Raw genomic sequence first — 24,796 nt, forward strand, 5'->3', positions numbered from 1 at the left:
GGCTACAAAGTGAGCTCAAGGCCAGCCTGAACGGCATGGCGAGACCCCGTCTCAAAAAAGACAAAAAAAATAAAAAAGTAAAAGGTAACAGAAGTAATTAGATTCAAACCCAACTATTAAAAAATGTTTTCACTGTAATAATGATATTTTGGCTACTTTTGTGGGGTTGTAGTCAGGAGGCGCAAGCAGAACAGTTGGTGCGCCTGGTGTTATGGGTTAAGTCAAGAAGGTGCCCCAAAGGCCTGGTGTGCTCATAGCAAGCGCTGGTAGAAAAGCACATACAGGACACAGAATTTATAACACTATTGTACGATGATCACCCAGAGTTAAACACAAGAAAGTGCAGGAAATCTGTCCACAACACTAAGACCCAAGGAAATCTGCCAAGGACGTGAATCCCATAGTAATGTCCTGCACGAGTCCAGCTAAAGACAAGAGCCCATGACAGTGTCCTCCATGTGTCCACCTGGCGGCCTAGAGCCCACAACAATGACTCATGCAAGTCTGTTTTACAGATCTGCACTGGGCAGGCCCAAAGATCAGTGGTGGAGGCTAGAAACTCTATGCCAGCGGGGTGAAGGAGCTGTGCCAGTAGGCTGAGGGTTCTTTACTGGAGCTAAGAAGTGACATTCAAAATAAGGACCAGGACTCTCTTGAGAAGTATCACAGCATCCTCAGCAACAATGAGGTCCTGAGCTCCCCCGACGATGAGAACAAGCACATGTCAGGATCTCTTGGAGATTCAACAGCACACGTCTTCCTTTCAGGAGCCAGGAAGCGATACTCAGCGTAAGGACCAGAGCTCCCCCAAAGTACACTGCAGCCCCTCTCAGTGACGGAGTCCCGAGCTGCTCCTATGATAATGGCCGAATCCACCTTGGGGAAGCCAGCATGACAAGCTCCTTCAGGAGAATCAACAGCTCCAAACAGCAACACTTAGGAGAATCCACAACACCCACTCTCCCTCTCCATGTCTCCTTTTGTGCTGGCAACGGTCCTCAGGTGGGTCATCTCCACTCCGCACCATGCCGATTTAATTCAGGTGGTGTTAAGTTGACCATTAGTTTTTAATCCATAACAGGGGTGATACTGGAAATGGAACTCAGGGCCTTGTGCATGCTAGTGAAGTGGCCTACCATGGAACTACATCACCTGCCCCGTTTTTAAGTTTTACTTTGAGACAGGCTTTCAGTAAATTGCTCAGACTGGCCTTGAATTGCAGTCCTGCTTCAATTATCCAAGTAGCTGACGTTACAGGTGTAGACCACCATGTCCAGGTGGCTGCATCACTTAAAAAGAAGGTTCTTAGCTGAGCATGGTGGTGCACACCTGTACTCATAGCACTGGGAAGACCAAGGCAGGAGGATTCCAGATTCGACACCAACCTGGGTTACGTAGCAAGACTGGCTCAAAAAGGAAAAAAAAAGCAGAGGGGGACTTTACCTTTTTGATACACATACTTAAAAATTTAGAAGTGAAATTTAAAAAATTAATGGTGAGGATATTGAGTATAGCACAAACAAGATTGGTCGTAAATTGATAATCACTGAATCTCATTAACTAAATTTCTCCAATTTTGGCTTTTTTTCTTCCTTTGGTTTACTTGAGACAGGGTCTTGCTGTGCAATTCAGGCTGCCCCTGACTCACTTTGTAACCCAGGCTGGCCTCAAACTCAAAGCAATCCTCCTGTCTCAGCCTCTGGAGTTCTGGGATTACAGGCATGGGCCATCATACCCAGCACATTTCTGGCTTTGTGAAAGATAACTTTACTATTACAGAGGGCAGGTTTCCCTTTTTTCTGAAGGCTGAACCATCTGCCACTATGTGTTCATACCACATTTCCTTCCATTTTCTTCATCCGTTCATCCCTCAGTTGACACTGGGGATTCCTGTTCTTGCCCAGTGTGAATAATTCTGCAAAATATGCAAAGTACATAGGGACACATATACTGTGTCCAATCCTTGTTTCTTTTGATAGCTGTGCCCAGGAATAGATTTGCTGGATTGTTCTTACAGCAGTTTTTTCCTTCTTTCTTTTTTTGGGTGGGGAGAAAGTTTTGAGATAGGGTCTCTCTGTGTAATTCAGGCTGGCCTCAAACTCACTATGTAGCATAGGTTTGCCTTGAATTTTTTAGTTTGACATACACTTTTTTATTTTTATTTTTTGCTTTTGTCTATACTTTGAGCATCACATCCAAAAATAATTGCCAAATCCAGTGTCAGTACCTGTATTTTCTTCTAGTAGTTCTACAGTTCATGTTTTACAGTTGCGTGTTTAATCCCTTTTGAGCTGCTGTCTGTGTATGTTGTGAGGCAGGGGCCCAGGTTCTTTTCTTTTTTTTTTTTTTGTACCGGGCATTGAATCACAACCTTGCGCTTGCCAGGCAAGCATTTATGTTGCTGAGCTAAATCCCTGGCCAGGTTCTTTCTTCTGTGTACTGATATCCTGTTTCCCCACGTCCCACCTCCATTTCCATTGTGTATTCCCCTCATCAGAAATCGGGCGGCCACATATGCATAGACTTATTTCTTTTCTCTATCCTGTTTGATTGGTATTGTAATCCCAAATATAGAGTACAGTAACCCAAGTATTGTAATCTTTCTCTGTCTTTTTCACAATCCAAAAAGTTGTATTTGTAATCCCATTGAGATGTTATTGGAATACTGGCAAGTTAATTCCAATCTACCATCTCCAGTGCAACCCACGGTGAGAATAAAGACACCCAGACGCATTCCAAGTTAAAGGCAGCCAAGGGGTCCTAAATCCAATCCTCGTGAGGATAGGTGGACAAAAGCCCTGATCCAAGGCCTCTCCCAGGATTACTATCTTGTGAAGAAGGGGGGGTGTGGCTCAGGGATGAGTGACAGTGACGATGCAAGGAATTACCTTAGTAACTTGAGCTGGCTGGCCAGGTAGGGAGAAAAGCATCTCTGCAAAATGTAGGGAGAATGACACACAGAAAGATCAATCTGCATAGTTCAACTAAGGTAGCACCTGAACTGTTTTCGGATGCTGTTGTTTCAGTTTCTGATATGTAAACCTTTGTGCACTGGGCACTGATAGCCTCTTTATCTCAAGGCACAAACCCAGATGACATTCCTGCAGCTGACTGGCTCCACCATCCTGCTGTGCTCATCTATTCAGAGAGCACTACGCAAGGAAACAGATGACTGTCCGATGGCTTTAGAGGTTACATACCTCTCCCTCGGCTGGCCTTATTTGCAATGCTTAGAGCCAACTGAAGAGAGAGAAAACCACAGTCAGCTCTATACATATCAGTATCTGGAAATAAGTCTCAGTATAATCAAAGTTGAGGCAATTGCTCCCCATTCAAGGGAAGTTATTAAATCGTCTCCTACAGATTGGTCTAATGCCTGTCTTAATACCAATACTGTACTGTTTTTTGTCTATTTGTTCATTTTTCAAATCCATTTTATTTCAAAAATAAACAAAATTTTAAATCACGTCCATCAGGGGGCAACAATGGTACATACATTGTGCACTGCCACCCCCAAATCATTCACCCAGAGCCCAAGACATCTTCATTCAACTATTCAAGCAATACCAGCACGAATCTTTCTCTTCAAGGAACACAGAGAAATCAGTAGTATAACTATCTTAACTATCTTTTTTACATACATATATACACACATATAGATAGGTCCAACTCCATTTATTATGGACTTGCAGGACATAATGGCTGGAAATCTAAAAATATACAGAAACAGAAAACATAAACTTTTCTTTTTTTAACATAAACTTTTCTAAATTACTAACTAAAGGTAAAAGACTCAGTTTTCAAAGGCAAGGCTATTCTTCCTCAATGAGAGAAACAAGGAGTTACCCATATCAAAATTACTAAAGGAGACATAAAGAGAGTGAGGGGGAAAACCACAGGTAAAAATAACTGAAGTTCCCAGTGTATTTTTTCCAAAGCCCCTTTGGGTATCCCGGTCTGCTGGAAATAGGGGATAAACACCAGTTCCGGAGACTCAGCGCTGGGCCGTGTGAAGCTCTGAGTGGGGCAAGGGGGAAGGTGTGCTTTGCACAATCCTGGTACCATACTGTTCTCATGGCTGTAGATTTTACACTATATTTTGAAGTCAGTGAGTCTACAGTGTAGATGAACCTGAAAGACATTATGCTACATGAAGTAAGTCTCCCATAGCAGAACAAATACTGTAGAAATTTTATATGTAGTATCTAGAATAGTGGAACAGTCAAACTCCATTGGGCATGGTGGAACATGCTTGTAATCTCAGCACTCTGGGATGCTGAGGCAGGCAGATAGCAAGCTCAAGCCAAGCCCAGGCATGTTGATGACTTATCAAGACCTGCTCACTCAGACAGAGTCAAAATTATAGAAGCAGAAACTACAGAAGTGGTTGCCAGGGCTGGAAGCATGGGGCAACCAAATGGGGAGTTGTTTAATGGATGTGAAGTGTCACTTGTGCTAGCTGGACCAGAGCTAGAGATCTGCTGTGTCACGTAGTGCCTATAGTTCACAGGATGGTATTGCACACTTAAAATTTGTTAAGAGGACCGTTCTCATGCTAAGCGTTCTTACCATGGAAACAAGTGTGAAAGGACACACAGGAAACATTGGGAGCTGTCGGGGACGTTCACTACCTCGGTGGCTGTGATGGGATCACAGGTGCGTGCCTGCGTGTACACTCACTGTGCTGTACATCTAAACATGTGCATGCTCATCTGTGCGAATTAGGGCTTCCCCAGGCCAGCCTCGGGAAAGTGTGAACAGGAGGAGGAGTGCCTCTGCGCCCCGTACCTCCTAAAGATGTGTGTGTGGTGCGGAGGGTGCCGGTAGGGGGCGGCAGTGCACAGTTGCGTGTTCTGGTTTCCCCACAGGCCGAGTCGGGCAGCCGCAATCACTTTAGTCTCTCGTTTGTATTTAGCACTTTGAAAATATTACATAGGCCGGTCGCGGTGGTGCAAGTCAGTAATAACACCACTAGGGAGCTGAGGCGGGAGGACTGAAAGTACGAGCCTAGCTTGAGAAACTTCACAAAACCTTGTCTTAACAACAACAACAACAAATTGGGCCCGAGGAAGTAGTTCAGTGATAGCGCTTCCTTAGCAAGTGCAAAGCCCATGGTTTGATCCCCAGTACACACCCACACAAAACTCTATCGTGTCTTGTGTGTGACCCCACTTTTGTGTTTGACCTCATGGCTGTGATGTGCAGACTTGGGTAGGGTGCCGGCTGGGCATAGGCTGTGGCAGGAGAGGTGGCCGGTGACAGGGTCCAGAGAACCCACAGCAGTGGACCTTGGGTTTGGCGTCCAGGAGGACTTGCAGGTTTGACCCCAGGTAGTCGAGGCTGGGAGTGCCTGGTTTTGGTACTAGAGATCAAACGCCGGGCCTTCGCCGTGAGTTTGCATCCCAGACCCTTAATTGAAACACGGTCTCGCAAAGCCTCCAACCTTCCCAGGCCAAGCTCTTAAGGCCGAATGCCCAGCCTCAGCCTCGCGCAGCGCGGGATCCGCCTTGTGCACGCCCGGCTGGGCGGCGCAGTCCGGCGGGCCCGCCCTCGGGTCACGTGGTGAGTGGCACGGCGGCCATGGCAGCGGCCGGGACTGGCGGGGACCAGGAGCGGCGTGGGGCGCAGGGTCGGGTCCTGTACTTCTGCGGCAGCATCCGCGGAGGTCGCCAAGACCAGGCGCTGTATGCGCGCATCGTGTCGCGGCTGCGGCGCTTCGGGGTGGTGCTCACCGAGCACGTGGCAGCGGCCGAGCTGGACGAGCACGGTGATGAGGGACTGGGAGTGGGGCCCGGGAAAGGGGCAGGTCCCCTCTCACTACGCCTGCCCAAGGCCGCGGCACCCGATGCAGTCTGCAGGAGGGGTCCAGGTTTTCTGTTTTACTGTCATGGGGATTGAACCCGGGTCCACTCACCGGGCCACCTCCCCAACCATTTTTAGTTTTTTTTACTTTGAAATGGGGTCTCACTAAGTTGCTGAATTGCCCTAGCTGGGCTCACCACTTTGGATCCTCCGATTCCAAGCATGCGGCACTCTCTCTATACCCAGCTTGGGAACCTTTAAAAAGACAAAATTAGTGGGAGGTCGCGAGGGACTTGCACTGTGAGGACCCCGGAGCGTAGGCATCGTTACTTTCATGGAGCTCATTTAAGAGGATGTAGCCTGGAATCCCTGCTTGGAGGCCGAGGTTCAGGGTCCTTTAACTTGGGAGGTCAGCCTTCACTACACAGCCGAGACCGCTCAGAATCCCCCTAACCCTCCCCCCCCCCACCCCCGTTGACTGAAGCTGGTTACTAGCCCTGCCCTTGCCGGGTCTGCGTCCATCGTGCAAGTCCCATCCTGAGGCGTGTTTGCCCCTGCCTGAAACAGCCCCAGCCTGGGTCCTAGGGGTTGATCTACCCAGTTGCCCTAATCACACCACCTGTGGCTGTCCCTGGCTCACCCCTCTGATGGGCTCTGGGGCAGCAGGGACACAGCAGCCTTGGGTGCCCATTGGGGAGCCCCTTGACCAGCTGTTCACCTGCAGGAGAGGAGCCCCCAGGGATGGACAGACACATCCATGACCGGGACCTGGCCTGGCTGCAGCAGGCAGACGGTGAGTGGCCCTTCTTCCTGCAGCACCATGGGGACTAAGTCCTTGGACAGCCCTGGGCTCCCCCTCAGTGTCACCAGGGCCACACTGGGTCACTTTCCCTGCATGCCCCAGGGTTCCAGCACCAACTCTCAGCTTCCTTTCTCCCCAGCGGTGGTGGCAGAGGTGACACAGCCTTCCCTGGGGGTTGGCTATGAGCTGGGCCGGGCCATGGCCCTCAACAAGCCAGTGCTGTGCCTCTTCCGCCCACAGTCTGGCCGAGGTGAGCACCCCACCTTTGGTGGTCCGCAGGGCCAAGGGTGAGAGCACGGGGTGGGGGGCAGCCTCGCGTCCCTCACTGTCTGCCCTCCCCAGTGCTTTCTGCCATGATTCGGGGGGCTGCAGATGGCTCAAGGTTCCAGGTGTGGGATTATGACGAGGGACAGCTGGAGGCACTGCTGGACCGGTACTTCGAGGCTGACACCTCTGAGCAGGGGGCTGCAGCTGGTGATCAGGAGACCAGCTAAGTCACTGCCTCAGACCCTTCCCACTCCTGCCAAGGCCCAAAGTGAATTAAAAGGTTCACTTAAAATTCTGACTGTGTCTGTACCAGGATGAGGTGGGCCAGGTCCTCAGTAATGTCCCTTTCCCTTCCCTTCCCAGTGAGATTGCTTCCCACTAAATTGCCCAAGCAGCCTCAGACTCCCAGTCCTCCTGCCTCAGCTTCCCAAGTAGCTGGGATTACATGTGTGACCCACTACTCCCAGCTTCCCAATTCACTTTAGGTACAGGGAGAGCCTCCGAAAGCCTAAGGGCATCCCATGTCCTCAAGACACCGTGGGTGTGCAGGAAGGCTGGCTGTGGGGCCTGACGCTTAGCCAGGCCTGCCCTGCCCCTGGCCATATTCAGACCTTCACTTCCCTGTCTGCTCCACTGGGCCTTCTCTAGGGACAGAGAGATGTTGGGGTGGTGGGTTATACCTGTCCTCTCAGCACTCTGGGAGACTGAGGCAGGAGGATCATAAGTTTGAGCCCACGCTGGGCAACTTAATGACTTAGCAAGATCCTATCTCAAAATTTAAAAAAGGGTTGGGGATGTAGCTCAGGGTGAAGAGTCTGGGGAAGAAGAAAAACGAAGGAGAAAGCAGGAGGGCGGGGCTCTGGGAGGGGCTGCGGAGCTGTCCAGCTGCTCCACAGAAGTACAGGGAAAAAGCAGTTTATTCCTTAAAGGAGCAGCAGTGCTGCCCGCCCCACCCCCACCCCTCAGTCCTGTGCTCTGGGGGTTCCAGGTGTCCCCCGAGTCTGCCCTCAGTCAGAGGCCTCATCCTCATCCTCTTCATCACCAAAGAAGAAAGTCTCCTGGTCCAGGTTCTCAGACTCATCATAGGAGAAGCTGTCGTTGTCCAGCTCTTCGTCAAACTCGTCTTGGTGCCACTCGGGCATGTAGTCCTCCTCTTCGTCCTCCTCCTCTGCCTCCTGCACTGCAGAGCCCTGGGGCCTAGGTACAGCCACCCCCATGAGCCCAGGGGTGCCATGTCCCGTGCTACCATCCCCTAGGGCTCAGCCAGTACTCACTGATGGCTGGGCAGGTTGGGTCCTTTCACCTCCTCAGTCACTACCAAGGGACTCTGGAGACCAACCCGGAAGTCCTGGCAGAAGTGAGAGAGCCGAAGACAACAGTTTGTGCCCAGGCCAGGCTTCGGCCAGTAGGCCCTCGACCCCCATCAGCATGGCCCTTCAGACTACTGCCTTTGTGCCTTTTGATCTGAGGGTCGCAGAGGTAGGGCACACTGGGGCACCCACACTCTACGCCAGTGCTTGTGGTGCACCAGGTTACTTACCAGTCAGGAGGCAGGTGTAAGGCCAGGTACAGAGTGGAAGGAACCTTGGTGGGTCTCACTTCAGTGACCCTCACCCCTTGAGCCCATGCCTGGGATTCTGTGTCCACAACTGGAGCAGCACTGTTTGACTGCACCCAGGCCAGGTGGGACACAGCGTGCTGCCTCCTGACATCCAGATACCCAGTGCCCCTCCAGTCACCCGGGCAGGCTGCTCAGGGCCAGGCAGCAGGTGGGCGGGCAGGCAGCACATACCTGGGTGGAATGCTGCAGGATGGCCAGCAGCCGCTCCTGGATGCGCCGCAACAACTCCAAGCCTGTGCTCAGGCAGTCAGCCCGCAGGAGGCGCAGAGCACAGGCCAGGTCCCCACAGCGCAGCAGCGTGTCCTCTGCAGGGCGAGGCACAGGGCTCGCTCCCTGTCCCCACTCCCCGTCCTTCACAAACACCGATGGAGCAGCTATACATTCACTTGGGCATGTGCCAGACAGTGTGACAGTGTGCAGACCAGGAGTTCCCACCCTGATGGCCAGAGACCCAGGACGCTGTGAGACCTGGCAAGGGAGCAGCTAACCAAGGAGGATCTGCAGGGCGTTGGTGTGCAGCTCCAGGCTCTCAGTCTGCTGCTCTACCACGTCCATGTACTCGGTGTCCTGGCTGTAGAAGCTGTACACGCAGGCATAGGCCAGCACCTAGGGAGCCGGGCACTCACGCAGTGCCTTCCCACTGTCCCTCCGGCCACGTGTGTCCCGGTAGGGAGCTGACCCCATGAAACCCTCCCAATCCCCACCACAACCACCTTTCGCGCCTGCTCCAGGCCCTGGCACGCATCACTGAGGAAGGCGAAGGATTCGGGCGGGGGCACCTCATGGATGGTGGAGATCCGCTTTCTCAAGTTCACGGCGAACTCCTACAGGAGGAAAGTGCTCAGCTCCTATGTGGCTCCCACTTGGCCCTGGCTTGGACCTGTTGCCAGCCCTCCTCCCCGCTCACCCGCGCCTGGTGATGGAAGGTGCACCTCGCATTGTAGTCCTGGAAGCGCTTCTCCTGGCGAGCAGCCCTGCTCACCTGGTGAGAAGGGGACAGGGCTGCTGACCACTTGTCCATGCCTGACAGAGTCACTGGACCCGCACCCCGCAGCCTCTCCCACTCTCCTGTTAGTCCTGTAGGGGAGCTGGGCAGTGACTCCTGGCCCTGCCTGCCCTGCCCTGTACCTATGGATGCCTCCCTGTGCTGCGGCTCCCAGGGTGGGAAGCCCTGCTCTGAAGATGGAGGGAGGCCCTGAGAATAGGCCTTAGTACCACATCCCAGACCTGCAGGCCCTCCTGGCTTCAGCCCTCACTTGGCTGAGCCTCTCCCAGCCGCTGTCACCTGCCTACCCCAGCCCTGCCTCCCTGGCGCCCAGCCCTTACCATGGCAGAGCAGTTGTAGTAGTCTTTGTGACTGGGCTTCCAGGACTTGAGGCACCGCCAGCAGAAGCCATGGTTACACTTGGCACAGGTCATGCTGTGGAGGCAGCTGGTCGGAGGGCACCTGCCTCGGCAGGGGTGGCCAGGACTGGCCTGGACGTACCTGACACTGCTCCAGGCCTTGGCCCCTCCCAGCCCTGCAGTATCCACCTCCCCAGGGCCTACGGAATTTCCCCACAGGGTAGACTTAAAGAGGAGGGAACACTGGCTTCCAGCTGTGAATGGTGGCACACACTTATAATCTCGGCATTTTAGGGAAGTTAAAGCATGAGGATCACAAATTCCAGCCTAGCCAGGCAACTTAGTGACTGAGCAAGACCTTGTCTCAAAATTTAACAAATTTAAGGGTAAAGGATGTCAATACAAAGGCCAAGGTGCATTCCCCAGTGCAGGACAAAATAGCACTCAGGAAGTCCTGATAGGTACCAGATATGCTGCACTTACAATAAGCCTCACTGTCCTCACTGCCAGCTTTCCATCTCCCTCTTGCCCCCCCCACCGAGTCCTCCAGACCCACCGTGCCCCCTTCTTACTGTAAGCACCCCTCGTTCTTTTCTATGGGAGCCTGGCAGCTGGGGCAGCGTTTGGAGATGAGCTTCGCCAGGTGCTTGCTCTGCGCCTCCACACTCATGCCGTCGTAGTAGCCACCATCATCCACCCACTGAGACATGTGACCACAGCTGGCGGGGTAGTGTGCCTAGCATGGAAGGGGGTAGTGAGGACACAGCGGAGCCCTGAAGGGTGGCCCTGCAGGTGTGTGTGGGGAGAGGAGGAGAAGACAGGTTTATCTGGAGGAGAATGGGTGAGAGGACAGAGCCCAGCAGGGAGGCAGAGGGGGAGGAAGGGCACACTGCAGTCTGTGTGTGTGTGTGTGGCAGGGAAGGGCTGGGTAAGGAACGAAAAGCCTCGCCCAGGGTTTGGGCAGCACCTCTGGGAAACTACAGTTGAAGCAGGAGGCCCAGCCACACTTGGAGCAGGCAGTGCCACAGCTCAGGCCCTGGCGGCACAGAATGCGGTCGCAGCCCTGGGGGTTTGTGCACCAGGTCAGGTTGGAGCAGCTCTCCACATAGCCGCGCAGGAGGGCTTTCTCGTACTGCAGGGCCACGAGGGACAAAAGTGAGGGGGTGGCTCTTGGGCTTCTCACACCTCCAGCCCCCCTGGAGCCTCCCTCAGACTTGAGGCGATACCTTGGAGATGACCTCTGGCGAGGAGACCACAGCACGGATGAAGGCGCCGGTGGGCTGGGCAGGGCAGTCGGCAATGGGGCAGGTGCAGTTCAGCACAAGGTTCTGCTCGATTCGGGTTGTCAAATACTCATTCCAGCAAGACTGGGAAGACAAGTGGGGCTGCTCAGAGAGGTGGCCACTGTCCCCTCACCAGGTGGAAGGCCAAGGCCACCTGCTCTTGGGTCTACCTCAAAAGTGACCCTGATTCTTCTGGCTACCATGGATTTTCCTGGATTGGCCCGGATCACAGTTGTCTTAGAGGCTGTGGTCAGTCGCCAGCCAGTTATCACTACCAGGGGCCACACAGGGAATGGGTAAAGAGAATAGGAGAAAGACCTTTTTTTTTGTACCAGGAATCAGGACCTTGTATTTGCTAGGCAGGCACTGTGCCACCGAGCCACATCCCCAGCCTGGACCCATTGTCTAGAAGACATGGAAAAAGCAGCAGGGCCAGGGAGAAAGGAGCCCCCATTGGGTCCTGGCTCCCCACACTGCTGCACACCCTGGTCTCTTCCCAAACTCAGACCCCACCCTGTCCTCAGGCTAAAAGAACAGCCGCCTCCCCACAGGCAGACTTGCCCACAGTGTCCTGAGCCCAGACCTATGGCACTCCACCCTGAGTCCCCAGCACTGGGACTTATCTCTCAAACTCCTCTGGCTCCCCCATCTACCCCCCAGGAAATCCTGCCATCATCCCCACCTCCAGTCCATGGTCTGAGCTCCCCGCCCATTAGTGGCCTCCCCATCTCTGAATGCTCAGTAGGCCAAGCCTCCCAGAATACTCCATCAGCAGCCATTGCTGCCCACATGCCTGTGTCTACCACAAGATCTCCAAAAGGACAGGACTGAGGCCTGGGAGGCTGTATACGTGGGTGGTGTCAAGGCTTCCGGTAGTGTGAAGGGTCTAACTGGATCACTTTAACTCCAAGGAAAGGACCAAACCCTTTCTGCACTGAAACATGCCCAGACAAATCAGGGCACTGAGTGCAAAATTCTTGCATTTTTTTTTTAAGGTTCTGTAAGTGCAGCTCAATGGTGGAGTACTTGCCTAGCACGTGCAAGGCCCTGGGTCTAATCACCAGCACCGCAACATGCAAACTTATGGGACACCGTGCTGTTGTTGCCTGCCTTTGCCACCCTGCCTGCTAGCAAGACTCACCTGGTGGCCTCCTCCTTTGCTCCAGACCCTGCACTGCCCTCCTCTGACATCTCTGGGGCTGCCCTTTGTGCCACTCAGCTATGACCACTTTGCAGGATCCCCCCCAGCTGAAACTTTCTCAGTCACACATCTGGTTTACTGTGCCCAAGTCACTATAAGGTGGTTCAGTACCTGGCCTGCTCTTTCTTCCTGAGTGACACCAGCCAGGCCTTCAAAATGCACTGGCCACCTGCCTGTCCCAGTGTCCAAGCTTCACAAGACCACAATGGGTTGGGATTCTCCTCAAGAAGCTGCTTCCACCCCTACTTGAACCCTAACCCTCACCTTAGTAAGAATGACACATTCTGTCCAGCCAGCCTCACACTTAAAGCAGTAGCATCGGCAGCTGTACTCCCCATGCATCCTGAACTGTCCCTCTCGACAACCCTGCTGCTGGTCGGGATACCACGCCTGCCTCTTCCCAATAATCCCTGTCCAGCCTCCCTGCTGCACACCTCTTCCTCCAAGCCTGCTCCCCGCACAATGGCCATAGTGATCCTCCTCTTTTAGTCCCACCATAGGTTCCTGTCTCTGACCCAGTCACCCCCTACTGCACTCACTGCCTCTTGAGCCTCCTCACCTGTCATGTGCCACACTTCAGCTACCAGGTTCAGCTGTTCCCTGTCCCTGTCCTTCTCTCCTGCAGTCACCCAAGCACCCCTTATCTGCACTTCCATACTGGTCAATCACCTCCTGAGAGGTGGCCTTCACGTGCTTTCTTCCCTTCCTTGTCTCAGCTGTGTGGAGAGTAGGCCCTGGCTGCACCTGCCAAAATGCAAGCTCCGATTTTGGACGAATTACTTGACCTCTTAGGATCTCCACCCATCCTCTGTAAAATGGGAAAAATAAAACACTGATGCTGGGACCCTGTTCCACAGTAACACGATTTGGCACATGAGCAGTAGTGCCTGGCCCCAAGGAACCGCAGCCACACCAGCAGCCCTTAGCAGTTCGCACACCATCTCCTGCCTGATTCTTCCACTCCTTCCCACAGTAGCCGGCCCTGGTCACACACACAGCAGGTCCACAACAGGTATTAGCTGAGTGAGAAAAATACAAGTGTAAAGGAAATAATCAAGAAGAGCCCAGGAAAAAGGCAGCCTACGCCCTAGGTGAAGAGAGGAGCTAGAAGCAGAGCAAAAGGAACAAGATAGCAAGGACATGCTCACGCAGATGCTATGACCTGGGTTACCCACCACGGGAACATGCTGTTCGGACAGCAGCTAGAATTTGAGGATGAAGAGGCTCCTGCTGCTATGCCAAGTCTGGAGTAGTGCATCTGCAGGGCTGCAGGTGGACGGCAGGCTGAGCCCTGTCTCCACAGTGCGCCCCCCCCACGTCCCACCTGTGTGTCCTGACATGGGACTTCCCACCACGCCCCAGCTAGCTGCTGTTCCTGGTCTACACCACGTCCTTCTACTTGTGCACAGAATAAACAGGAGATGGTACTCTGAGGTGATACAGAAACCACAGCTGTGGCAGTGACTCAGTGGGATGAAAGTCAATGCTATCCAGTACTCATTCTGTTCTCAACCTCGGCTGACAACTGGAATCACTGAGGTTTTAAAACCAGTCCCTAAATTTACCTCCAGTAAGGAGGTAAGGGTGATTTCACTGGGTTAGGGCACAGGCTGGGCATCAGGACCTTCAGAAGCAGCCATAATTATAAAGTACAGAGGAGTGAGACTGCCACTACCACTGAGTCCTGTCACCTACCCCACAGAGGTAAGGCAGGTGGCATCACCAACAGATGACAAAACTAGTTCAAGGAACTCACAAGCTATGTCAGGAGCTAGGAATGTAGCCCAGTGGTATTCACAAATTTTTGGTGGTCATTCCCTATCACAGAAACAAAACAACCAATGCAACACTGCCCAAGTTAGGAAGTGATGATGCTTGACTGGATCCAGGAGTTCCCAGGAATTGATAAGGAGAAAGCAAGACTGGAGGGCTGGGCCTCACCTTGCAACAGGAGTGCAGGCAGCAGAGGGAGGGCAGGTTGTCACCAGGCCCCAGGGGACCAACACAGACAGGGCAGAGGTCCGGAGGTGTGGGGGCCACCTGGGCCTCAGGCACTCGCAGCCCGGCCGCCAGCAGCAGTGGCTCAGGGTCATCACTGTAGCTCTGCAGCAGCTGCTCGGCACCCCAGTGGCAATGAGCCAAAAGATGCTGAGCCACGTCCAGTTCTAAGTTCAGGGTCTCCTGCACCTGCCGCACTGTCTGCTTCATCAGCCCTTCCACCTCCTGTGGGCTCATGGTGCGGCCTGCGGGCAGCTGGAGAGATGCCAGGGCAGCCACGGCCACTGGGCTTGGGGAGGGAAAAGAGACAATGGTCAGGATTCCTGCCCTCCTCCCCAAGCCTCACCAATGCCAGGATATCCTCTCTGATGCCTGCTCCAGCAGCCTTCGGACAACTACCCCACCAATGCCAGGGCAGAGCCTGCCACAGAGATGCTGATTGGGGTGCTGAGTTTAGGAAATGGAAGCAGGACGCTGGGCTACCTACAGTGAGTGGGGAAGTGCTGACAGCCTCTCTCCACAGTGCAGCCCATGGACCAGCAGGATAGTTATCACAGAGCAGGCTGCCCAGGACCTGCCCTTCTCCACCCCAGTGATGTCTGTACAAGCAGAGGCTGCATAAGGTTCATCCTAGAGGACTCATGCACCAGGGCCAACACCAAGTCCCAACAGTGCTGGAGAAGCGGATCTGCTGCTGGAAGTGCCTGGGGCAGTGGTAGCTAGGGAAAGTCTATGATGAATTCCACTTAGAATAACCTTCCTGAAAGTTTCCGTGTTTTAGCCAGTGGAGCACAGTTACATTCCATACACATCACATGTGACCTCTTCATATTTACTTAGAATGAGAGACATTGTAAAGGAGCCTGGGAATCTGGGTTCCTTGCCTATAGGCTGGCTCTAGGAAGATGGGGAAAGCAAGGCTCCTGACTGAAAGGAAGGAGACAGTGGTGAGCTGGGGTAGCAAAGCAGAAGAAATACAAGGACAGGAAAAATGGCACTAGACAAAGAAAGACAGTATTTTCCTACCAGTCAGCCTGGCTCTGGCCCTCCGACACTGCCCACCTTGCAGCAAGGGACAGGAAGGGTGATTACCTAGGTCTGGAAGTCCCAGTGCTCTGACTGCCACAGAAGGGGACATCTGCCTGACCCTGGCAGGGCACCACGGGCTCAGGGGTGGCATACACCAGTATCTGGGGTTGGTTATCCTGCCGCTTCACATAGCCCTGGCCCAGGAGGTGCAGGATGCAAGACAGGACGTCTGTACTCCCAGCGACAGCAAGGCCCAGACTTCCTGGAGGACGGGGACCCCTCTGCCAGGCCTCCAACACCTGGATGGGAGGAGAGAAGGAACTCAGCCACTTGTTACCAAGGGAGCAGCCGGCCAGGTCTGTCACAAACTGCCTGTGTGTTAAGTTATAAACCTCCTCATGCCTTCTCCTATTGGTCACATGGGAGAAAAGAGTATCACTTACCTGATAGGATTACTGTGAGGACTAAAGGGCCTGATCATGCACATGATAAACATTCCTGGCCTTTATTTCCTTTGCAACTGCCCTCTTGGGAACAGCAAACTCAGAAGGGGGTCTCTTGGGATCTGAGTTCCCCTCTGGCTGTACCCCACCCCACCCCAAGCAGGATTCCCTCCACTGACAGCACAGTCCTGTCTCTGCCTACCAGACAAACCAGATGATCTATGTGCAGGCCCTTTGCTCCATGGGCTTTGAGAATGCGGACAAGAAGACAGCTCAGGAGATTCCGCTTCTGTTCTAGTGTGCGGCCCTCATCCTTCTCCACACTCAGGTACGACTGGGGAGGTATCAGCCATAGCACTTCCCTGCTGGGCCAGCACCCAGGATCACGAAGCCGCAGCACACCTGGAACCCAGTCCCAGAGGGCACATGAGTGAGGACAAGAGGACACTTGAGACTCTCATCTCTTGTACACTAGCCCCACCCTGAGGATCCTGGCCCAGAGCAGCCATTACACAGCTGGTAATGGCCATGACCTACCCCCAGGTGGCAAGTCTTGACTCTCTTTCAGGGACAAAAGGCCACTCTCAGAGATGAGAGGCCCAAGTGCCTGGTGCAGTAGCTCTGGGGAGAGGCCGGAACTCTTCAGCAAGGTCTCTACTGATACCTCCTAGTAGAGAAAGAAGGCCCATGAGGACTCAAGGGAGAGGCTGGGAAACTAAGAAGAGGAGAGGAGGGAAGAGGAACAGAGCTTAGGAGAACAGAGAGACAAGAGAAGATGTAGTGAGGCAACGGAGCTCAGCACCTCTATCTGATTGAAATTCAGCAGCAGCCACATCTGCACGGTGGACACATGCAGGGTCTGGTCCCCAAATTGCAGCTCAGCACGGCCCAGCCATGTCCACTGCAGCCACCGACGCGGGCCCACATCTAGGACTGGGTTGTTCTGACCTAGGAAGTATCGAGGAGAAGAGCAGAGACAGTGGGAGACAGGGGGGGGTTGGGTACTGGAAACACAAAACATTTTTTAAAAATCCATGAGTTTTAAAATCTCTATCAAAATCTGAGTGTCATGATGCATGCCTGTACCCAGTACTCAGGAAGCTAAGGCAGAAAGATCACTGTGAGTTCAGGGGTAGCCTGTACTATGCAGCGAGACTCTGTCTCAAAAAATCTAAATCAATAAATTTTATATAAATTTATATATATAAAAATACATTTTTTGTACCAGGGATTGAACTCACAACCTTACACTTGCCAGGCAGGCATTTGTGCCACTGAGTTAAATCCCCAGCCCCGTTGAGATAGATAGATAGATAGATAGATAGATAGATAGATAGATAGATATTTCTGAAAGACAAAAAATAAAATAATTTTTTTTGTCTTTTTCCTTTTTATCGGTACCAGGGATCGAACTCACGACTGCCTGCTTGCAAGGCAATCGCTTATGCCGCTGAGCTAAATCCCCAGGCCCAATAAAATAAATTTTTAAAAAGCCAGGTACAATGGCTCACTCCTATAATCCCAGCACTCAGGGCTGATGCAGGAGGATCACTGAGAGTTTGAGGCCAGCCTGGATTACAAAGTAAGTTCAAGGCTAGCCTGAACTGCATAGTGAAACCCTGTCTCAGACCAAAAACAAAAACCAAGTCAGGAATCAAACTCAGGACCTCAAGGTTGCCAGGCAAGTGCTGTGCTGCTGAGCTATATCCCTGGCTCAAAAAAACCTTTTAAAAGACCTCATTGATCATCTTTGGTGGACACCAGAGATTCAACATTGTTTTAAAAATGAGTTACAATGAGTTAAAGGGAGTTGGGGATTTAGCTTAGCGGCATAAGCGCCTGCCTTGCAAGCAGGCAGTGTGAGTTTGATCCCTGGTACCGATAAAAAGGAAAAAGACAAAAAAAAAAAAAAAAGAGTTAAAGGTCTGGGGATATGGTAAAGCATTTGCCTGACATATATGAGCCTCTAGGCTCAACTCCAAGCACTGAAAAATCAAGCAAGGCTAGGGATATGGCTCAGTGTGGAACCCCTAGTTTCTGTCTCCAATAGCACACACATACACACACACCTCTAATTAAAAGAAGAAGAGGGAAGAATCAAGCCTTTCCATACAACCTGTACTTATGAGTAAGTAAACAGTTGAGAGGAAACTTCTCTGAACACAGAAAGTATCCCAGCCAGTACAGAAAGAAAAGAAGTCACACAGACAGAGCAGCACTCTTTCTTACCCCTCATGAGATGACAGCAAAGAGCCAATGGGAAACCAGGTTACGTGCAAGGTGCACATGAGACTGTCACCCTTGAAATCCCCTGACCTGGCCCACCTGACAGAGACACAAGGGGCTGTGATGTGCCTTTTTGGGGAGGACATGATGCCACCTATGAGATTTTCAAGAAAACCACCCTGAATCTGAAAATGCCTCTGCACCTAAGTATCAGTTTCCAGGAAATGAAGGAGGTAAGAGAACACACTAGAGGGCACCATGGGGTTGCAATCAGCAAAGGTAGTTGGGGTACTACTGGGCAAACAACCCAGGTTCCCCACACATAGCTACAAGGGGCACAAAAAAAGAGAGGAGCAGCTGGGGACTTAGCTCAGCGGCATAAGCACCTGGGTGGCAAGCGCGCAATGGTGAGTTCAGATCCGCAGTACCAAAAAAAAAAAAAAAAAAAAAAAAAAGAGGAGCCTGTAGACTCAAGGAGATGTAAGAAATAACAAATAACACAGTGTGTGAGTCTTGTCTGGAACTTCAGTAAACAAAATAACCTACAACCTCAGGACAACCAGGGAAATATGAACACTATGTATCTGATATTAGTGATTATCTTCAACTTCTAAGGGTTGATAATGGTAGTAGCCTAGTTTTTAAAAAGGAAATACATGTGCAGAGGCTAAAAATATGGTTCTGTAGTAGAGCCCTGTCTAACATGCAAGAGGCCATGTCATGTTGAGGAGGATGGAACGTGGCATTTTCTATCATTATAGAAAGTTCTACAGGAAGGCACTGCTAAATGATTTCAAAGTAAATCTAATAACAGTAAAAATACATATTAAAAACACAACTGGCATAATGAGAAGTTTTTTTAATCACCATTGTACAGAGCTAAGTGCGCTAGCATACACCTGGAATTCTGAAGTTGAGGCAAGAGGGTCACAAGTTTGAGCCCAGCCCGACAAACATAGCAACATCCTGCCTCAAAAGAAAACAGGGAAAAAATGTGGCTGGAGATATAGCTTAGTGTGAAGGTTCTAAGTTCAGTCTCCAATACTGAAAAGAAAAATCACCATCATAAAGATGGCTTTTAAGGGGTTGAGGATTTAGCTCAGCGGCAGCAAGCAGGGAGTCATGAGTTCGATCCCTGATACCGATAAAAAGGAAAAAGGCAAAAAAAAAAAAAAAAAAAAAAAAAAAGATGGCTTTTAGCACATCTCTTGCAGTAGATGAAGCAGACAAAAATTAGTAAAGTTACATCTAGGTATGATGGTACACAACTATAATCCTAGAACTTGGGAAGCTGAGACAGGAGGATCACTGCAAGTTTGAGACCAGCCTGAACTACAAAGCAAGACCCTGTCTCAAACAAAACAAAACCCACCAAAACAAAACAAAACCCAACCAAAACAAAACAAAAAATATTCATACAATGGAAAGTAACTCAGCATACAAAGAACAAACTAATGACTCAGCTGACCACTGATAATTCCCCTGACTATCCTGTATGCAATAAATCAGATGCAGCAGAGTATACTCTGCTATTCCATTTATATGATGCACAAACACAGGCAAAAATCAATGGCAATGAAGGGAAGAATAACAGTGTCTGTGGGGAAAGATGGAGAGTGGAAAAGGTGCAGAAAGACTTTGGGGTCCTGATTTGGGGGATGGGTTTATATGGCCTCAGTGCATTTTAACTGAATCTAATTAGACTAACTGGAAGTTAGAAAAAAAACAGAGCAAACTCATAGGAAGTTGTAGGAATTAATGAGAGCAGAAATGAATGAAGCCAAGGCCTACACCCTACACCCTTCCCCAGGAGATTGCTAAATTATTTCTTCGCATTCACACATTCCTATCTAATGGTCCATTCCTTTTTCTTTCCTGCCCTAAGTTGCTCAGTCTCTAGCTCCCTGCCCTAGAGCCTTACTCTGGCTGTAGAACCCAGAGAAGCAGTCCAAGGCATCACAGAGTTCTGGGGGAAGGCATTTTCTGGGCTGGTGCAGGTAGCAGAGCGAGGAGACGGGCCAGCAGCGTGGGGACAGGACCAGGATGGAAACCGCAGGGCATGGAATTTCCATAATCAGTGCTTTCTTGGCCTCCTCTTCCTCATCTTCCTCCTGGGGGTCAGAAGGATTTCAAAGGACCAGAGGCTCCCTTCTGCAGTCCAGACTTCTCTTATTCTCCTCTCTCCCCACGCTTTTACCTCCTGTTCCTCCAGGTCTTGCTTCTCCTCTTCCCCTTGCTCCAAGAGCAACCAGTCAAGCTTCAGGAGCTGGGAGAGGTGGAACTGGCGCTGCAGCTCCTCCGAAGTGCGCAGGCTCTGTAACATCAGCTGCGGGAGGCGGTTGGGGAAGCAGAGGCCAATCTGCTCCAGCACAGCCCCCTCCAGCCAGCTGGAGCCCAAGCTCAGGAGACGGTCAGCCATGTAGTGCCTGCAACACAGGTCCAGCCGCAGTGTGGGTGCCAAGCCGACCTAGCCGAACTGCCCTGCCAGGAGTTTATCACAGGCCCACCTCACCTTTCCCTTTTACTTTTTCCAACAGTGCATGGCCTTCTCTGTATCCTGCCTCTTCTCCCTACCACATTCCCCTAAATATCCCCTCTTGCATTTAAATCTCAGCCTCCTATCCTCCATCCTCCTTTCTCTTGCCTTCCCAGGCCTGCACTCACTGATAAAAGTGCTCAAAAGTTGTGGCCAACTCCAGGCCTGAAAGGACCATCAGGGGCTCTAGGTGCTGCTGAAGACACCGAAGCATCTCCATGCCTGTGGCTCCTCCCAGCAGGCCGCCCTGGATCTGCTGGTCGATGTGCCTGGCAAACTGCTCACTCACCTGGGGCCAATGGCAAGGAGGGCACTGGGTAAGCTGTGATTGTGGGATGGAGCGCAAAGGTGAGAAGATGGAGTGAATGCGGAGACACTGGGCTGTGACTCACATGGGCAGCAGTGAGGAAGGACTGCTGCAGCAGGGCACCAGAAAAGCCGTTGCGCAGAGCCAGCGTAAAGGCCACCCTTGGCCCGAACAGCTCGGTGCCTGCTCTCTGCAAGTGCGCGTAGAGTTTGCAATACCGAGGCACGAAGTCAGGAGCCCTCCAGGCTGCAGCCAGGAACCTACTGACCTGGAGAGGGAGAGGGAGGTGACATAAAAGGCACATCCCGGCCCCTCCCCAACCTCGGCCTGCTGTTGCCCACCTGTGCCTGTACCACGTTCTGCCAGCACTGGGTGATGTTCCTCAGGCTGCTGCTCGAAGGGACTGGCACAGGCACAGGGCTCGGATCATGCCCCTTATTGTTTTTGCTGACTGTGGAGATACAGCGCAGAGCAAGGGCTTGTGCCCCAGCCTCAGGTAAGTGTAAGAATCTTTGGTGCTCACCCCTGGAAAAGCCAACACTCCCAGGGGCCAAGAAAGGCAGTAAAAGGAGCCCAGGTTCCTACTCTGCAGGCCACTGTGGGAACTCACAGGGCCGAGCTGATGGCTCAGAAGGTCCCAGAGGAGACTCCACGTGCACCAGCAAGTGGCAAAGGTGCCGAACTCGAGAAGTGAAGGATGTTGCTCGACTCAACGGGGCTTGAGGACTCTCTCTGCGCTCCAGGTACTGATCCAGCAGCCATCCCAGGGAGCTCACACCTTCGGCATCTGCAAGAACACAGACAAAAACAAGTGTCCGCAGCCAATGAGGGAAGAAAAATCCCAGGAGTAAGGAGAAGGACCAATCGTGCAAAAAGGTTTTAAGGGTGGCAGAGCCCTAGCTGTCCCCTCACCCAAGTCTGCTCCAGCTGGAGTCTGGGGACATAGTAATAGGGTGGGGGAGGGAGGAAGATTCAAATACCAGAGTCTCAGGGAGCAGTCCCTGGGGTGGTAAGCAGAGAGGAACACTGAGGTGACAGCCTTTGGGATAGACACAGGAACCAAGAGAACCAAAAATGTTAACTCAGGGACCCTAGTAATAATCCCAAGGAGCAGTCAGCAGGGCCAGGGCTGGGATGTTACCAGGCGAGGTGATGTTCTGCACGAGGGGGCTGACCAGGGCCTCCCAGCAGGTCCTGCCCAGAGCCTGGGCAGCCTCCTCGTCAGGCAGGAATCGATCAGCAAAATTCTGCTCATGGCGCAAAACCTTGTTCAGTCTGCGAACAAAGAGTAGATGGTCAAGAATTCAAGCCACATTCAGTTTGACCCAAAGCAGTTGAAAAAAAAAAAAGAATTCAAGCCACAGACTTCCCTGGGGACCCCATGTTGGTGCCAGCCATCTCTCATCTGCCCCATGCCTGGTCCTCCCAACTGTCTATCATTAGCACCAACCACCTATCTATGTTCACCACCAATCATGGCCTGGCTAAAAACTGTGTCAGATGTCCGGGAAGCACATATCCTGCCACCTGTGCCTCACTACCCTACTGCCCTGAGCGTCTTCCTCCCAAGGGCCACACCCACCTGGGACAGAGCTGGAGGAGGCGCCTGTGGTCCTCTGCTATATCCCGACTCCAGGCTTGCGCCCGAATTGTGTAGAAGAGATAGGTACGGCGACACAGCTGCTCCCGGAACAGTGGCCAGAAAGTGGGCTTGGGGCCTAGGACCTCCACACCCCGAACCCGGGTGTCGATGCCACCCTGCCACACATAGATGCATCTGTCACCTAAGCCACTAAAGCCACTGTGTACTAAGGTCCAGACCTCATGGCCTGATTCACTGAGCTGCCCAGGACACTGCCACATATCTGGTCTCAGCAGATTCCCAGGGTACTTCCCAAGCAGACTAAGGAGGGACAGAGGATACCTCATGCCAAAGAAGCCAGCCTAGCCACATAGAGCACAGTGCTACCTCCTGACCCTAATCCTCCATCTTTCGCCAGCCCCACCTGCTGGCAGCGCCTTATTCGGATCTGGATGATGGGCCAGAAACGGGTCAGGTTCTCCAGGAGAGTGACTCGGCTGGCAGAGGGCATCACATTCACCTGGCAGGGCCACAGAGAAGATGCAGAGCCATCACTGACAGCACCGGGGCTGGAAAGCCAGCTGACAGCAGCCACACTGGTTATGGCATGTGCCCTTCACCTCTGCCCAGGGATCCACACTGTTCCTCATCCCTAGTTCCACTCTCAAGGTGTGCAATGCCAGCCCCCCAGAAGGAGGTGAAGGCTCCCCACCGTGTTGAGCTCGGTGCTGATGCTGCTGGGGCTGTCACCCCCAAATACCACCACCCTGGCTGGCATGTAACTTGAGTCCTCACTGGCTACCAGCAGAGTCAGCTGCCTGGGAGAGGAGAAAGCAGTCAGCCAAAGCCAGGGAATGGTCTGAGTTCAACTTCAAACCTCAGTTTAGTCAACCCTTCCTTCTGGAAGGAAGCCTTCTCCAACCCTCCATCCACCTCAGGAAAACCTATCAGGTTTTTCTTTCCTTCTTTTTTTAAGATGTTGCCCAAGCTGGCTTTGAACTCCTAGCTCAAGAGATCCTCCTGCCTTAGCCTCCCCACTTGGAGAGGGAGAACATCAGGTATGTACCATGCCCAACTCATGTTTTTCTTAATCATTTTTTTTTTCTTGAGATAGGATCTTGCTATGTAGTTCAGGCTGGCCTCAAACTCATGGCAATCCTACTGCCTCTGACCCACCAGATGCTAGGATTACAAGTGTAACAATCATGCCAGGCCTTCAAGTTGATTTTCTAGTTTGGCTCCCTAACTAGATTGCAAGTTCCCTAAATTCAGGAACCATAATGTCCTTGTATCTCCATACTTTTGAACAGTGCTAAGCATTTTGACAAATGCTCACAGAAAAAATGGATGAGTTACTGATCTCTCTCAACATAAGCACAGGGCAGAGACATCTGTATCTGCTAGGGTACAGCTCACCAGGCTCACAGAGTGAGGGGTATCTACAAGCCACACAGCACACAGGACAATGTGCCTAGCCATCCATGGCCCAAATGGATTTGAGCACAAACCTGAGAGGGGCCACAGATGAAGCTGTGTGCATGTGAGTGCCTGGGAATGTGGTAAGTATATCACATTATTCCTCTGTGTGTGTGTATGTGAGTACATGCCCATAGGTGTGTCCATACCTAACAAGAACACCCCGGTGCATGTGCAAGGTGATGTGGTGGGAGCCAGTGCTGCCATTGGACTCCCAGTAGGTCTTGGGGTTGCAGTCCGTCAGCTTGCTGGCCCGGTGCGGGTTGGAGGACACCTCCACCTTCTCCCAGCACTTGTCCTCCTTCACATCCACACTGGAGCCTGGGGCAGGCAGGAAGGGTGTAGGTCACAGACTGGTCACTTGAGATGGAAATAAGGAAAAGATCTAGGGGGCAGGAAGAAAAAGGAAGGGAGAGGAAGGGCAGGGCAGGGCAGGGCAGAGCAGATGTCAGTGGAAGTCAGAAGTAGCAGAGCAGGACACTAACCCTGGCAGAGATGCCTGAGGAACACATCAAAGAAAGGGATGTTGATGGGCCGATGAGTTCGTCTGTGGTCTTCAATTTGGCCCAGCACCAACTGCAGTCCAAACATCAGGGAGAAGGGAGAGGTGCAGAGGGAGGAACACAGAGAACACACAGAATGTGCAGAGCAAAGGCAGAGCAGCAACAGCACACTCAACCTCTTTCTGCCCCAACTGCTAGATTTTCTGCCATTTCTTTTTTTTTTTTTTCTTTTTCCTTTTCCATTTTTATCGGTACCAGGGATCAAACTCACAACTGCCTGCTTGCAAGGTAGGCGCTTATGCCGCTGGGCTAAATCCCCAGCCCCTTCTGCCATTTCTATCAAATAGCGATCCCAAAAAGGACACATGGCACACCC

The 24,796-nt window shown here is 52.0% G+C and overlaps 2 protein-coding genes across 4 annotated transcripts in view; one reads left to right on the forward strand and one right to left on the reverse strand.

The window, feature by feature from the left end:
- Nucleotides 1-5,568: 5,568 nt before the first annotated feature.
- On the forward strand, nt 5,569-7,166 carry Dnph1 (2'-deoxynucleoside 5'-phosphate N-hydrolase 1). The gene is made up of 4 exons (XM_003473641.4): nt 5,569-5,767; nt 6,527-6,595; nt 6,744-6,854; nt 6,947-7,166. The coding sequence occupies exons 1-4, from the start codon at nt 5,581-5,583 to the stop codon at nt 7,096-7,098; spliced, it is 519 nt and encodes a 172-aa protein (XP_003473689.1). The 5' UTR covers nt 5,569-5,580; the 3' UTR covers nt 7,099-7,166.
- Nucleotides 7,167-7,729: 563 nt separating this feature from the next.
- The window catches only part of Cul9 (cullin 9), a 33,278-nt gene continuing 16,211 nt past the window's right edge, over nt 7,730-24,796 (reverse strand). The window contains exons 15-41 of one of the 3 annotated variants that reach the window (XM_003473642.5): nt 24,403-24,493; nt 24,067-24,238; nt 23,154-23,259; nt 22,866-22,961; nt 22,442-22,617; nt 22,001-22,134; nt 21,470-21,646; nt 21,201-21,310; nt 20,945-21,127; nt 20,681-20,841; nt 20,214-20,442; nt 19,938-20,127; nt 16,593-16,738; nt 16,328-16,457; nt 15,993-16,192; nt 15,411-15,646; nt 14,262-14,607; nt 11,063-11,203; nt 10,804-10,968; nt 10,409-10,572; nt 9,819-9,912; nt 9,400-9,474; nt 9,206-9,316; nt 8,981-9,098; nt 8,664-8,797; nt 8,146-8,219; nt 7,730-8,068 (exon numbers count right to left, since the gene is read on the reverse strand). In XM_003473642.5, coding sequence (XP_003473690.1) covers nt 7,879-8,068; nt 8,146-8,219; nt 8,664-8,797; nt 8,981-9,098; nt 9,206-9,316; nt 9,400-9,474; nt 9,819-9,912; nt 10,409-10,572; nt 10,804-10,968; nt 11,063-11,203; nt 14,262-14,607; nt 15,411-15,646; nt 15,993-16,192; nt 16,328-16,457; nt 16,593-16,738; nt 19,938-20,127; nt 20,214-20,442; nt 20,681-20,841; nt 20,945-21,127; nt 21,201-21,310; nt 21,470-21,646; nt 22,001-22,134; nt 22,442-22,617; nt 22,866-22,961; nt 23,154-23,259; nt 24,067-24,238; nt 24,403-24,493 — 4,149 coding nt within the window. In that variant the 3' untranslated portion in view covers nt 7,730-7,878. Of the gene's footprint in view, nt 8,069-8,145; nt 8,220-8,663; nt 8,798-8,980; nt 9,099-9,205; nt 9,317-9,399; nt 9,475-9,818; nt 9,940-10,408; nt 10,573-10,803; nt 10,969-11,062; nt 11,204-14,261; nt 14,608-15,410; nt 15,647-15,992; nt 16,193-16,327; nt 16,458-16,592; nt 16,739-19,937; nt 20,128-20,213; nt 20,443-20,680; nt 20,842-20,944; nt 21,128-21,200; nt 21,338-21,469; nt 21,647-22,000; nt 22,135-22,441; nt 22,618-22,865; nt 22,962-23,153; nt 23,260-24,066; nt 24,239-24,402; nt 24,494-24,796 lie in introns of all 3 variants that reach the window. The other 2 variants (XM_013156740.3, XM_013156738.3) reach the window with 2 other exon arrangements.

The sequence above is a fragment of the Cavia porcellus genome, unplaced genomic scaffold, assembly GCF_034190915.1.
Source record: "Cavia porcellus strain 051 isolate PalLab524CR breed Dunkin Hartley unplaced genomic scaffold, mCavPor4.1 scaffold_28, whole genome shotgun sequence".
Classification (NCBI taxonomy): domain Eukaryota; kingdom Metazoa; phylum Chordata; class Mammalia; order Rodentia; family Caviidae; genus Cavia; species Cavia porcellus.

Coding starts and splice junctions, on each gene's coding strand:
- Dnph1 (XM_003473641.4), top strand. CDS start 5,581: ATGGCAGCGGCCGGGACTGGCGGGGACCAGGAGCGGCGTGGGGCGCAG. Junction 5,768..6,526: donor GGCCGAGCTGGACGAGCACG/GTGATGAGGGAC, acceptor GTTCACCTGCAG/GAGAGGAGCCCCCAGGGATG. Junction 6,855..6,946: donor CCGCCCACAGTCTGGCCGAG/GTGAGCACCCCA, acceptor TGCCCTCCCCAG/TGCTTTCTGCCATGATTCGG.